The sequence below is a fragment of the Oncorhynchus keta genome, unplaced genomic scaffold (assembly GCF_023373465.1).
Source record: "Oncorhynchus keta strain PuntledgeMale-10-30-2019 unplaced genomic scaffold, Oket_V2 Un_scaffold_9739_pilon_pilon, whole genome shotgun sequence".
Lineage (NCBI taxonomy): Eukaryota > Metazoa > Chordata > Actinopteri > Salmoniformes > Salmonidae > Oncorhynchus > Oncorhynchus keta.
The window spans coordinates 234,422-248,928 of record NW_026291018.1 but is presented as its reverse complement, the minus strand read 5'-3'; the positions used below and the strand labels follow the sequence as shown (position 1 = coordinate 248,928).

General features: G+C 43.1%; 1 protein-coding gene and 1 long non-coding RNA gene across 4 annotated transcripts; both read left to right on the top strand.

Annotated features, from left to right (window-relative positions):
- The first annotated feature begins 3,834 nt into the window (after window positions 1-3,834).
- cunh17orf75 (chromosome unknown C17orf75 homolog) lies at window positions 3,835-13,439 on the top strand. Of its 3 annotated transcripts, none has more exons than XM_052517712.1 (10): window positions 3,835-4,297; window positions 5,014-5,097; window positions 5,708-5,833; window positions 6,202-6,330; window positions 6,463-6,523; window positions 7,116-7,235; window positions 8,747-8,811; window positions 8,987-9,120; window positions 10,771-10,874; window positions 11,103-11,238. In XM_052517712.1, the coding sequence occupies exons 1-10, from the start codon at window positions 4,143-4,145 to the stop codon at window positions 11,196-11,198; spliced, it is 1,074 nt and encodes a 357-aa protein (XP_052373672.1). In that variant the 5' UTR covers window positions 3,835-4,142; the 3' UTR covers window positions 11,199-11,238. The 3 variants fall into 3 exon arrangements, with proteins under 3 accessions (XP_052373672.1, XP_052373671.1, XP_052373670.1); XM_052517711.1 differs by having other exon boundaries at window positions 11,018-11,181; XM_052517710.1 differs by lacking the exon at window positions 11,103-11,238 and adding an exon at window positions 11,550-13,439 and having other exon boundaries at window positions 3,840-4,297.
- Window positions 7,793-8,721, top strand: LOC127929657 (uncharacterized). Its single transcript, XR_008135715.1, has 3 exons — window positions 7,793-7,852; window positions 8,116-8,165; window positions 8,626-8,721. It is a non-coding gene; the product is annotated as an uncharacterized LOC127929657 (long non-coding RNA).
- Window positions 13,440-14,507: the final 1,068 nt, after the last annotated feature.

Below are 14,507 nucleotides of genomic sequence, written 5' to 3'. Positions count from 1 at the left end.
GAATTATTATGTGGAATATAATTAACGGAAATTTTTGCAGGGGTTGTAAGGGGGAATCAAAGTGGAAATTACAAATTTCAGAAGCCTTTTAAACCTCACACTACAAGTTAAAAAGGTCTTGATTTGCAGGAGAGTTATCCTGTAACTGGGGATCAAATAAAGATCCTACATCTGTAAATGAAACAAAAGAAACAAAGCCACATGACATATTTTTCCATCAATTGACAAGCTTTGAAATTAAAGGTTATAGCTAGGTATGATTTACCCAAATATCCCATGCTCATTAAGGAAATTACAAAAATGTTCAAGGTCTTGAGCCTGCTAAAAGAGAGTGAAATCAAGTGTGCTGTGTTTAACTTTTTGTGAGAAATCATCTAAAAACATCCTTCAAATTTAAGAAAAATTGTTACCATAAAAATCTGCATGTTTATCTCTGTTTAAAGTAATGTTGATTTTGAAGAGTTGAGGCCAGTTTATAAGGGAGGATTTTATACGGATTGTTTAAATGTCAAAAATAAATAAATGGCATGTAGCTTCTAATCACAAATAGAGCTACTGATCACTGTTACCAAAATGAACAATTTGAGCTAAGCTAATACACAACACATTTTTTATTTATTTTATTTCACCTTTATTTAACCAGGTAGGCTAGTTGAGAACAAGTTCTCATTTACAACTGCGACCTGGCCAGGATAAAGCATAGCAGTTTGACACATACAACACAGAGTTACACATGGAATAAACAAACATACAATCAATAATACAGTAAAAAGTCCATATACAGCATGTGCAAATGAGGTAAGATAAGGGAGGTAAGGCAATAAATAGGCCATAGTGACGAAAGGGCTTAAGACAGACCATTTCGTTGCATTTGGCTGTGCGAGGGATTCAAATTTGAATTGGTCGTATCAGTGCGAGCTGCACATTCTACATGGTCACCTCACTCAAAACATGTTTTTTAGGAGGCTAAAACCATGATTTGGTCAAACAGTGAAGTACAGGTAAATGCCAAAATAAAGGAAACACCAACATTGTGTCTTCATAGGGCATTAGATCACCATGAGCCAGAACTTCAATGCACCTTGACATAAATTCTACAAGTGTCTGGAACTCTATTGGAGGGATGTGACACCATTCTTCCACGCAAAATTCAATAATTTGGTGTTTTGTTGATGGTGGTGGAAACGCTGTCTTAGGTGCCAAATCTCCCATGAGTATTCAATTGGGTTGAGATCTGGTGACTGAGACGGCCATGGCATATGTTTACATAGTTTTCAAGCTCATCAAACCCTTCAGTGACCACTCATGCCCTGTGGGTGGGCATTGTCATCAAATCAAATGTCTTATTGGTCATATACACATGGTTAGCAGATGTTAGTGTAGCGAAATGCTTGTGCTTCTAGTTCAAACAGTGCAGTAATATGTAACAAGTAATATCTAGCAATTCCCCACCAACTACCTAATACACACAAATCTAAAGGAGTGAATGAGAATGTGTACATATAAATATATGGATGAGCGATGGTCGAGCAGCATATGCAAGGTGCAGTAGATGGTATAACATACAGTATATACATGTGATATGTAAACATTATTAAAGTGGCATTATTTAAAGTGACTAGTGATACATTTATTAACGTGTCTAGTGATTGCGTCTCAGTGTAGGCAGCAGCCTCTCTGAGTTAGTGATGGCTATTTAATAGTCTGATGGCCTTGAGATAGAAGCTGTTTTTCAATCTCTCAGTCCCAGCTTTGATGCACCTGTACTGAGCGTGTAAAATGTGCATTGGCCATTGCAATTAAATAGGTCTCATTGGGAGGTAGGCTATAACTGCAATGTTTTTTGGACATAAAAAATGTACTGTTAGATAAATACATGTCTGCTAGCAGTGGGCATTATATTTAAATTCAGCAATCTAGCTATTGTGTTTTGAGTTTCCACTTACGCAGGTGATGAATTAGCCCCAAATAAATTAGCCTATGATATTAGTGCACATAAAGATGAAGGAAAATGAATCTCTATTGAAAAAAAAAAATGTGTGGAGCCCTATTTTGACAGTAAAATATAACAACAATAGCCTAATAGTCATCCATTGCCATGCATTTTGATGCATTGCAATCACTGGATAGGTTGCACATTAAAATAACTTTCTTGAATACCACCAATTGGATACCACACTTATTTACATTTAAAATTTTACCCCCTTTTCTCCCCAATTGTTACTATCTTGTCTCATCACTACAACTCCTGTACAGGTTCAGGAGAGACGAAGGTCGAAAGCCATGCGTCCTCCGAAACACAACCCAACCAAACCGCACTGCTTTCTTAACACAGCGCGCATCCAACCCGGAAGCCAGCCTCACTGGTGTGTCGGAGGAAACACCGTGCACCTGGCGACCTGGTTAGCGTGCACTGCGCCCGGCCCGCCACAGGAGTCGCTGGTGCGAGATGAGACAAGGATATCCCTACCCTCCCTAACCCGGTTGTGCGTCGCCCCATGAACCTCCCGGTCGCAGCCGGCTGCGCAGAGCCAGGGCGCAAACCCAGGGTCTCTGGTGGCACAGATGCAGTGCCCTAGACCACTGCACCACCGGGAGGCCCTTCTATTACACTTTTTAATAAAACATTGTCAATTACTTTATAAGATGATAGTAATTTGTTCTATTGTGTAATGTCGTGAAGAAAATTTGGTGCGACCAAATCATGGGCTGGTGTCACTGTAAAGGATGTCACGCTGCTTGCTTAGCGAGTACCTCTTTCCCACCACGATTTCGGCCCATACTTGGCACAAACTCAGGACCGCCCTCCCTTAAGCATGTTAGTCAATCGCGCCACCTCAAAATCTAGCTATTGATGCGACACAAGCGGGACACTTAAGGCCGAGGAGTACGTTTCACACATCTCCATGTGCTACCCCACCAAATGAAAAATGTAGTAAAAAAATGTGTCTGGAGCCTTTTGACAAATGCTACAAAAAAAGCCCACTCTTGCTTTAAAAAACAATAAAAAACAATAGCTCCCTACAGTGAACATTGTGATGCTCTGAGTTTTACAGCCTGGGCAGCTCAGCCTAGCTGCCTACATGTGGCATGCTGCTAGGAAACACAACTTTAGAGTCTGCACTTGTATTTGAATTTGTATTTCTGCTCCGTAAACACGAGTCCCCATCTGTAGCACGAGGAAACCAAACCAATATTGGTACCATGGCTAAGGACACAGCCCGTAGCCATGGTATATTGGCCATATACCACAAACCCCGAGGTGCCTTATTGCTTTTATAAACTGGTTACCAATGTAATTAGAGCAGTACAAATACATGTTTTGTCATACCCATGGTTTGTGGTCTTATATAGCAGCTAAACCAGCTGTCAGCCAAACAGCATTCAGGGCTCGAACCACCCAGTTTATAATGCAGTGTATTCCCCATGTCATACCTGCATACAGTGGATGGCCAATCCCGGCCCTGTGTACAGTTTATTGTGACATATGTGACTTTTGAAGTTAAAACCTAACCCTAACTTTAATCCTAACCTTAACCACACAGCTAACCTTATGCCTAATCTTAAATTAAATCCAAAAATCATTTTTTTGTTTACATTAATTTTTACTATATAGACCATTTTGACTTTGTGGCTGTGGAATCGAAATACAAAACAGTCCATCGGTCATCGGAAAGTAAACCTTCAAAAGACCGGTAAACAGTGACCACTAGCGGCTGTTCAGGCTAATGAACGCCAATATCCCAAAAGTTATTATGGCATTGTTTGTATATTCAGAAACATTATCTTAATTTTACCCATTGATACGTGGCTATAAGAAGGCAACGACCTCTGATAATTTGGGCATAATTTAGCTATTATAATAACTGATGTGTTCAGTTTATTTCCTGGACCAAATCATGTCATAGCAAATTTTACACGGACCTTAAACAGCGACGGATTCGTGGAATTACACTCCGCATGCGTGAATCAGATCATGGATCTTTATAAATAATGATAGACTCGTCTCTTCAGTAAAGGAAGATGTTAGTCTATCCACATGCCTAGTATTGTTATTATTTCTTATCTAGTTCAACCTGCATCCTAAATAACTGAACGTCATTTCTCGGTATCTGTCATTTGTTGATACGTGCGAAGCAATCATGTTTACCTCGCAAACTTCCATGCAAACGTCCTCCTTCCAAGATTCAATTGACGTGGAAGAAAAGGATACGGATTATGATAACGAAGAGATGGGATATAATCAGAAAATACAGTTGAACTGTTACTATACCATTTATCTCTACCAAGGCACCAGGTAATCTTCTCCATCTGAATGTTCTGCTTGAGTCTATCTAACTTTACATCAAGCAATTTGTTTTGACAGTACACAATGACCTAAACTAGGGCATTATCTGGTATGCAAATATCTGCAGATGACGTGTAATGTTTACTTGCCTTAGCTACTCGGCTGTAGAGAATCTGTGGACCTCGGTGCCTCACCCTTCTCCATAGGGATGAATTGAAATGCATTACCAATCACACCAATGTCTGACTTTGTTGATATTATTAGACTCATTGGAGGTTGGAGGTTCTCACAATGTACAGTATTCATGCTCTGACAATCTGTATACATAAACTGTCTTAGTGGAGGCTGGTGGGAGGAACTATAGGAGGATGGGCTCATTGTAATGGCTGGAATGGAACCAATGGAACGGTATGAAACATGGAAACAACATGTTGGACCCCGTTCCAGTTACTCCATTCCAGTCATTACAATGAGCCCATCCTCCTATAGCTCAACTCACCAATCTCCACTGACTGTGATAATGTCATCAAGCTAGTCCAGCTGCATATTGAGGCCAATTTCTTTGTCACTGTGTAACCACTTTCTCCCAAATTCACTGGTTCTCTGTGGACATCAACTGTGGATCCTGCTGCTGACTTACTGTACTGTCAGTTCAGACTTGCTTTTCTGTTCTCCACTAACTAACCAAGTCATGAGTATAGTAACTACCTACAGTACCTGTCTAGATCTGAGGCAGCTGCAGAGGGCAACGTGGCATGGAGCCAGAGAAGAACAGATTCCACAGCCAGTACCAGTCAGGAAGACTTTAGGTAACCAAGGTCTCCCCGTGACCTGTCTGTTTCTCTGGTGGTTTTATTTCTGTGGCTTTCAGTGTTGTCCTTCTCTGTCGTATCCATGGGCCTGCTGCTGGAAACCTATCAACCTGGAATCAACACGGTTTCTTTCCTGTCATGATGTCATCAGTGTGCTTCCGGCTATCTGGGATATGGAGTCACAAAGCCTAGTACCAATCTACCTCCTTCTGTACACACTGTTCACCCTACTTCTTTTGGCATGTCGTCTTTCTGTGACGTCAAGTTGTTTCAGCCTCAGATTCTATAATGATGATGATATAGTTATGTGATATGATATTGTTATGTTATTAAAAGGTGATATTTCAGTGTCACATCATGCATCTTACATAGTGACCATAAGGAAAGAGAAGTGGGAAGGAAGGATTTAAATAGGCTCTGTGACTCACATGGAAACTGGAAGATTCTGTTTCACTATATCTGAATCTAGCCTTCATGTTGTGTTGATGTGGCTTTTGTTCGTCGGCTTCCTTCTTCATCTCCTCTTTGGCTGTCCACTTTCTCATCAGATCGGATGGGTTGCCTGTCACTCTGTTTCCATGGTAACTGACTCTTGCCCCACCAACAGCCTCACCCTAGTGGACAGCAGCCTGCCGGTAGAGGCGGAGCCTGAGCTACGATGCTACATCTCCCGGAGGCTGAGCAAAGGAGCCCTGCTCGGGGGCATGGGAAACATTGCCGCCGTGGAGCTCAGGTGACCTTAACGAACTTAAACGAAGGGCCTCATTCCAAACCAACCCATCTCTCCTTTCCTTAAGAACTTGTTGAACCTAATTTCAAACAAATCCAGCTCTAATATCCTTAGGAACCTGTTGAGCCCATCTCACAGATCTGATTGGATGGCTTAGGTATGGTATCAGCAATATAGTAACTATATACAGGCCTGTGTGTCTCTGGCTCTATCTTGCTAAGCAAGGTCTTGATTTGGAATCAGACCAAAGTATTCTCTCCTTATGTATACATCTGAAGCAATGTGGCACCAATTAGCCTGCACACTTCTAAAGTAGTGTAAAGCCAGTGTTTTACATTCATAATAAATATGTGTTTGTTGTCCCATCCCAGTGTCCCAGAGGCAGCGGTGGGCTGTTACTGCTGTCTCCTGGAGCAGGAGAGATCCCCAGAGCAGCCCGACGTGGACGGCAATGGCTATGTGATCTGCCTGATGGGAGGCTCTGAGAAAGGCCTCAACCTATATCCTTTATAGGCTAACGCAGCTCTTTCTGAATCATAATAATGTAGAGTCAGTCTAGATGTATAGATGGGTACTGAAACTCATAAACCATTCATCATTAAACCATAAACCATTTCCTTAATCGACTGTACGTTTAGACTTGAACTGGACAAGTACGTGCAAGGCCTGCAGAGCAGTCTACAGACTGCTGAGGTAAGCAGGAAGTGGAATCACCAAAATAATTTAATTGTACTGGATTCCATCATCTCTTGGACAGGGCTCCTTTGTAATAAACACTATCTGAAGGGGACTCACCTAGGTTGTGTTCAAGAGGGGAAAAATGTTTTGAAATGGGGAGGTACTACCTGATGTTGTCAAATAAGAACACAGATTTTTCTTCTCCATTGTGAAATGTTTTGCTATCAGTGTGACCTACTTAACACCACCACCACCCTAGACCCTTATAAGTGTTATTTCCCTCTCTGTCCTCCGTGTGTGTGTGTGTGTGTGTGTGTGTGTGTGTGTGTGTGTGTGTGTGTGTGTGTGTGTGTGTGTGTGTGTGTGTGTGTGTGTGTGTGTGTGTGTGTGTGTGTATATATAGCTGTATATGTGTATGTGTATATATATGTGTGTGTATATATATATACCGTACCATAGTGATTAATTCCCTGTACCAGTGATTCCCCTCATTGTTTCTATACATTTACTTCCCCTCCATGCTTCACTATGTTATGTTTGTGCTAGTTACTTACTTGGGCTGTGTCCACTAGCTAAAGCTATAATTTAGTCTTTACTGACTAGTAGACTGGTGAACCTAGAGACTGAGATCAGGCCCTACCTGAGCATGTGGTACGAGGAGTCGGTGATGCACATCCACAGAGTGGTGCAGATGGTCCAGGGGAGCATCAGCTTCCTGCTATATGCTGTGAGTCACCTTTGACCCGTCATTTGACCGTTACCATAGTGATTAATTCCCCCTGTACCAGTGATTCCCCCTCATTGTTTCTATACATTTACTTCCCCTCCATGCTTCACTATGTTATGTTTTTGCTAGTTACTTACTTGGGCTGTGTCCACTAGCTAAAGCTATAATTTAGTCTTTACTGACTAGTAGACATATTGCTTGACAAAACAAATGGGAAGTGGAAACATTCAAATGCAAAATGAGATATTCCCAGCGTATTGTATTGTCACAAAACATCCACTCTAACAATGAGATATTCCCAGCGTATTGTATTGTCACAAAACATCCACTCTAACAATGAGATATTCCCAGCGTATTGTATTGTCACAAAACATCTTCACATTTGTTGGCGTCAGTCATGAAATTGCATAGTTCAAAACGCATCATTTTCTTTGATGGCCATCAATGTTGCCACTGTGTAGCTTAGAGCAGAAACAAGGTTCCAAGAATCATTTTGACTGGTTGTAACGTTGATCAGGCCCATGTTATTGTAGAATAAAGTTTAGTTTAATATGCAGTGCTGATCAGGTCCATGTTATTGTAGAATAAAGTTTAGTTTAATATGCAGCGCTGATCAGGTCCATGTTATTGTAGAATAAAGTTTAGTTTAATATGCAGTGCTGATCAGGTCCATGTTATTGTAGAATAAAGTTTAGTTTAATATTAGTTTGTTATAGAATAAAGTTTAGTTTAATATGCAGCGCTGATCAGCTGATCAGGTCCATGTTATTGTAGAATAAAGTTTAGTTTAATATGCAGCGCTGATCAGGTCCATGTTATTTTAGTTTAATATGCAATAAATTGTAGAATAAAGTTTAGTTTAATATGCAGCGCTGATCAGGCCCATGTTATTGTAGAATAAAGTTTAGTTTAATATGCAGCGCTGATCAGGTCCATGTTATTGTAGAATAAAGTTTAGTTTAATATGCAGCGCTGATCAGGTCCATGTTATTGTAGAATAAAGTTTAGTTTAATATGCAGCGCTTGTTATTGTAGAATAAAGTTTAGTTTATGAGAATAAAGTTTAGTTTAATATGCAGCGCTGATCAGGTCCATGTTATTGTAGAATAAAGTTTAGTTTAATATGCAGCGCTGATCAGGTCCATGTTATTGTAGAATAAAGTTTAGTTTAATATGCAGCGCTGATCAGGCCCATGTTATTGTAGAATAAAGTTTAGTTTAATATGCAGTGCTGATCAGGCCCATGTTATTGTAGAATAAAGTTTAGTTTAATATGCAAGTGCTGATCAGGTCCATGTTATTGTAGAATAAAGTTTAGTTTAATATGCAGCGCTGATCAGGTCCATGTTATTGTAGAATAAAGTTTAGTTTAATATGCAACGCTGATCAGGCCCATGTTATTGTAGAATAAAGTTTAGTTTAATATGCAATGCTGATCAGGCCCATGTTATTGTAGAATAAAGTTTAGTTTAATATGCAATGCTGATCAGGCCCATGTCATTGTTTTCAAGGCTCTGAGTCACATACACGTGGAGGTCACCAATGCAGATGACAGGACCAAGGCTGATGTTGCTAGGTGAGTTACTTTAAAGGTCCAGTCCAGTCCAAATTGGGTTTTCGGCCAAATTCTATTTAATAAATGAGTATCACTTCTGAAAATAATCTGAAAACACCTTTATTCCTGTGGTTAAACTATAGAAATATACAGTATGTGCTGTGAATGTGAATGAATATGGTTCATGTGTGTGTAGGTTCATTAAGGCAGCCAGTCTGCAGGGCCTGGTCCAGGAGGACACTACCACAGCCTCTCTGTATAAGGCCTCAGAGGCTCTTACTGACCTGGTCATAGACTGCTCCACCAGCCCTCCTACACTCTCCAACACAGGTCTGTGTGACTGCTCTCACCTGTGGATATATATATATATATATATATACACACACACACACAGGTCTGTGTGACTGCTCTAACCTGTGGACATATACACACACACACAGGTCTGTGTGACTGCTCTAACCTGTGGATATATACACACACACACAGGTCTGTGTGACTGCTCTAACCTGTGGACATATACACACACACACAGGTCTGTGTGACTGCTCTAACCTGTGGACATATACACACACACAGGTCTGTGTGACTGCTCTAACCTGTGGACATATACACACACACACAGGTCTGTGTGACTGCTCTAACCTGTGGATATATACACACACAGGTCTGTGTGACTGCTCTAACCTGTGGATATATACACACACACACACACACACACACACACACAAGTCTGTGTGACTGCTCTAACCTGTGGATATATGGAGCACAATGCTGCACAGCTATTTTTAGGTCTCTCCAGAGATTTTCAATCTGGTTCAAGTCCGGTCTCTGGCTGGGCCACTCAAGGACATTCAGAGACTTGTCCTGAAGCCACTCCTGCGTTGTCTTGGCTGTGTGCTTAGGGTCATTGTCCTGTTGCAATGTGAACCTTCACCTCAGTCTGAGGTCCTGAGCGATCTGGAGCAGGTTTTCGTCAAGGATCTCTCTGTACTTTGCTCCGTTCATCTTTGCCTTGATCCTGACTAGTCTCCCAGTCCCTGCCGCTGAAAAACATCCCCACAGCATGATGCTGCCACCACCATGCTTCACTGTACGGATGGTGCCAGGTTTCCTCCAGACGTGACGCTTGGCATTCAGGCCAAGAGTTCAATCTTGGTGTCATCAGATCAGAGAATCTAGTTTCTCATGGTCTGAGAGTCTTTAGGTGCCTTTTGGCAAACTCCAAGCGGGCTGTCATGTGCCTTTTACTGAGGAGTGGCTTCCGTCTGGCCACTCTACCATAAATGCCTGATTGGTGGAGTGCTGCAGAGATGCTTGTCCTTCTGGAAGGTTCTCCCATTTCCACAGAGGAACTCTAGAGATCTGTCATCAGGTTCTTGGTCACCTAGCTGACCAAGGCTCTTCTCCCGTGATTGCTCAGTTTGGCCCGGCGGCCAGCTATAGGAAGAATCTTGGTGGTTCCAAACTTCCTCCATTTAAGAATGATGGGAGGCCACTGTATTCTTGGAGACTTCAATGCTGCAGACATTTTTGGTACCCTTTCTCAGATCTGTGCCTCGACGCAATCCAGTCTCTGATCTCTGCAGACAATTCCTTCGACCTCATGGCTTGGTTGTTGCTCTGACATGCACTGCCAACTGTTGGAAATAGCGATGCACCTGAGCTCAATTTCGAGTCTCATAGCAAAGGGTATGAATACTTATGTAAATAAGGTATTTCTGTTTTTTATTTTTAATACATTTGCAAAAATGTACAAAAACCTGTTTTTGCTTCGTTCATTATGGGATATTGGGTGTAGATTGCTGAAGAAAAACAATTATTTAATCCATTTTAGAATAAGTCAAGGGGTCTGAATACTTTCCGAAGGCACTGTACATGGACACACAGACATAGAATCACCAAAACATTTTCCATGAATGATCGTCACAGAATACACACTGGCTAATCACTCCATCATCCCTCTCGCACCTTTTTCCACAGTCAGTAACCGTTTCTGTGACGGTTGGATCCAGTCATTCCTGAACGCAGCAGAACGCTGTAACCCTTTCCTCCTCAGACAGATCCTGGAGAACTTCAAACTCAAGGTGGGCAAACGCACAGCACACAGACAAGTGGATCACTTTAAACCATTATATAAATACTGTATGTCCAGGCCATGCTTACTGTTTTCTCATCCATGCTCTCTCTTTCTCTCCCCTCTCTCCTTCTCCTCCCCCTGTCTCTCCAGGCCATGTTTAAAATGACTTACTGTTTTCTCATCCATGCTCTCTCTCTCTCTCCCCTCTCTCCTTCTCCTCCCCCTGTCTCTCCAGGCCATGTTTAAAATGACTTACTGTTTTCTCATCCATGCTCTCTCTCTCTCTCCCCTCTCTCCTTCTCCTCCCCCTGTCTCTCCAGGCCATGTTTAAAATGACTTACTGTTTTCTCATCCATGCTCTCTCTCTCTCCCTCTCTCTCTTCTCCTCTCCTCCTCCTCTCCTCTCTCCTCCTCTCTCCTCCTCCTCTCTCTCTTCTCTCCTCTCCTTCTCCTCCTGTCTCTCCTTCTCCTCCCCCTCTCTTCTCCTCTCTCCTCCTCCTCTCCTTCTCCTCCTCTCCTCCCTCTCCCCTTCTCCTCCTCCTCTCCTCTCTCCTTCTCCTCCTCTCTCCTTCTCCTCTCTCTCCTTCTCCTCCTTCTCCTCCTCTCTCCTTCTCCTCCCCCTGTCTCTCCTTCTCCTCTCTCCTTCTCCTCCTCTCTCCTTCTCCTCCCCCTGTCTCTCCAGGCCATTCAGGACATGAACAGTCTGAAGCGGTTCATTTGCCAGGCTGAGTCGAGTCACTACGCTCTGTTCCGCTGCTGCCAGTTCCTGCAGGGCTGTGGGAATGGGGACGTGCTGCTCCAGAACGCCCACGCCGAGCACCGGGACCTCCCTGAGGCCTGCAGCATCATCCGCGTGCTGGACCAGTTCCTCAGCGAACAGCAGGCCCAGGGATGAGGATAGGGATGAGGGACACTGACACACCGCAGCCACCAGGTCGGCGATAGTTAAAGTCAAATTGGCAGTGACACCTCGAGGGCGGCGGTAGTTCAACTCTAACCTACCCAGTCTCAACACCATGGCCTGTATTTATAAATGATCCTATAGAAGTCACAACTCCTGTTCTGAGATGTGAATTTGTGAATACAGGCCCAAACCTGTGTGAAATAGGGGTGTGCTTGATTTGAGTTAGCCACTTCTGGGTCCATTTCTTTTGTTCAATTGTTGTACCAGACTAACTAAATCAAGCACAGCACAAGGATGTGGAAGTATTTGACCCAGGTCTCCTCACAGGGGAACTCTTCCATGCTAGATGTCAGTGTGTCTCCGTTTTGGACACTTTTCCTTTACCGTTGGTGTTTTACAGTTGGTCCCTGTCTTCCATTTGGGGTGTGATTGAATAGCTTTTACCCAGAAGAAACAGACCAAGTATGTTGTATCTGGATCAGAATTAACTCTAAAAACAAAAATATCCAAAGTCATGTTAACACTAGTGTTTTCTTTGCTGGTATTAAAACACGCAGTACTATAAACGAATGGAAACACAATCCGTATGTTTAACCCAGACTATACATCTCAACATGTGAATCATTTGTTTTTCTTGTCTTACATCATGTCCAAATGTTGTATTTCTTTTCAACTATTAGTGTTGCTTGCCTTTTGTCTGCATGTCAGTATGCTATCAACATACTACAGTACAATCCTGCTTTTCTGCACAGTGGAACAATGCACAAATCACTTTAATCAGCTTTTGTTACTTACTCAATTTCACCAGTAAAGAAATTGCTACACACTGACATTCCCACGTAGCTCAGTTGGTAGTGCACTGCGCTTGCAACGCCAGGGTTGTGGGTTCGATTCCTAAGGGGGACCAGTATGAAAATGCATGCACTCACTACTGTAAGTCGCTCTGGATAAGAGCTTCTGCTAAGTGACTACATTTATGCGCTGCTTGTTTTTGTATTTCTGTTGCTGACTGCTGTCTTCGTCTTATCTAAAGATACTCGTTAATGTGGTTAATCCTTAGTAGGGAATATTAGTGTTGTAGAGGCCAACGTGTTGTATATCTACTTCACAGGAGGCTGCTGAGGGGAGGATGGCTCATCATAATAATAGCCAGAACGGAGTGAATGGAATGGCATCAAACGCATAGAAACCATGTGTTTGATACCATTCCACCCTTTCCTCTCCATCCATTACCATGAGCCCGTCCTCCCAAATGAAGGTGCCACCAACCTCCTGTGATGTACTGTCACTGTATGTTAAGTTACAAAAATGACCTTCACTACTCTTCACCAGCCCTATTGTAATGATAGTGTGTTCAGGGCTAAATAACCCACATGATTTATTGTGCCTGTATGACAGCAACTAACGTAGGTTCTATTTTCCTATCAATGTGTCGACGTCTCTAAAAAGTATATTATGGTGAAAATGAAGCAATATTGTCTGTGAAGGTGTGTCCTTTAAACTGTGAACCAAGTGACATGTTAGTCGGTGATCTATTGTAGTGGACAATGGTGAATGATCATTCAACCTTTTAACTGTGCATTTAAATCTCCTGTACAAGTTCATGTCTATTAATGTGGTGTCTATCATGTTGCTCTGTGGTTTGACTTGTATAAATAGTCATGTGAATCCTCTGTGTGGACTGAATCATGAATATGCGATCTGATTTTGACCATATGAAACAATGGGGTCCCAGTTTACCTATGTAATTATGGCCCTGCCTAAACCTAACGATTTAAAAAATTAAAATCATATGAGTAAAAAATATTCCACTGTATTTGGAGTGTCTAGCCAAACAAAGTTAAACGAGCCTATTTATATAATGAATATGAATTTGGACGGGCAGAAATGATTAAATATTAGAGCATTAGACCTCACTAAAGCACCAGGGTCAGCTGTATCCCTGGTTCTCTAGTACAGGGTTCAAACTTTTATAGTCCCATACCCCTTCACACCAGGGTCAGCTGTACCTCCAGCTGCAAGGGTCAGCTGTACCCCCTCTAGCACCAGGGTCAGCTGTATCCCCTCTAGCACCAGGGTCAGCTGTATCCCCTCTAGCACCAGGGTCAGCTGTACCCCCTCTAGCACCAGGGTCAGCTGTATCCCCTCTAGCACCAGGGTCAGCTGTATCCCCTCTAGCACCAGGGTCAGCTGTACCCCTCTAGCACCAGGGTCAGCTGTATCCCCTCTAGCACCAGGGTCAGCTGTATCCCCTCTAGCACCAGGGTCAGCTGTACCCCCTCTAGCACCAGGGTCAGCTGTACCCCTCTAGCACCAGGGTCAGCTGTACCCCTCTAGCACCAGGGTCAGCTGTACCCCCTCTAGCACCAGGGTCAGCTGTACCCCTCTAGCACCAGGGTCAGCTGTATCCCCTCTAGCACCAGGGTCAGCTGTATCCCCTCTAGCACCAGGGTCAGCTGTACCCCCTCTAGCACCAGGGTCAGCTGTACCCCCTCTAGCACCAGGGTCAGCTGTATCCCCCTCTAGCACCAGGGTCAGCTGTATCCCCTCTAGCACCAGGGTCAGCTGTACCCCCTCTAGCACCAGGGTCAGCTGTACCCCTCTAGCACCAGGGTCAGCTGTACCCCCTCTAGCACCAGGGTCAGCTGTATCCCCTCTAGCACCAGGGTCAGCTGTACCCCCTCTAGCACCAGGGTCAGCTGTACCCCCTCTAGCACCAGGGTCAGCTGTACCCCC

Bases quoted from the DNA above. Each gene is read 5' to 3' on its own strand.
- cunh17orf75 (XM_052517710.1), top strand. From the start codon at position 4,143: ATGTTTACCTCGCAAACTTCCATGCAAACGTCCTCCTTCCAAGATTCA. The intron at 6,524-7,115 runs GTAAGCAGGAAG...CTGACTAGTAGA, and splicing joins GCAGTCTACAGACTGCTGAG to CTGGTGAACCTAGAGACTGA. The intron at 10,875-11,549 runs GTGGGCAAACGC...CTGTCTCTCCAG, and splicing joins TGGAGAACTTCAAACTCAAG to GCCATTCAGGACATGAACAG.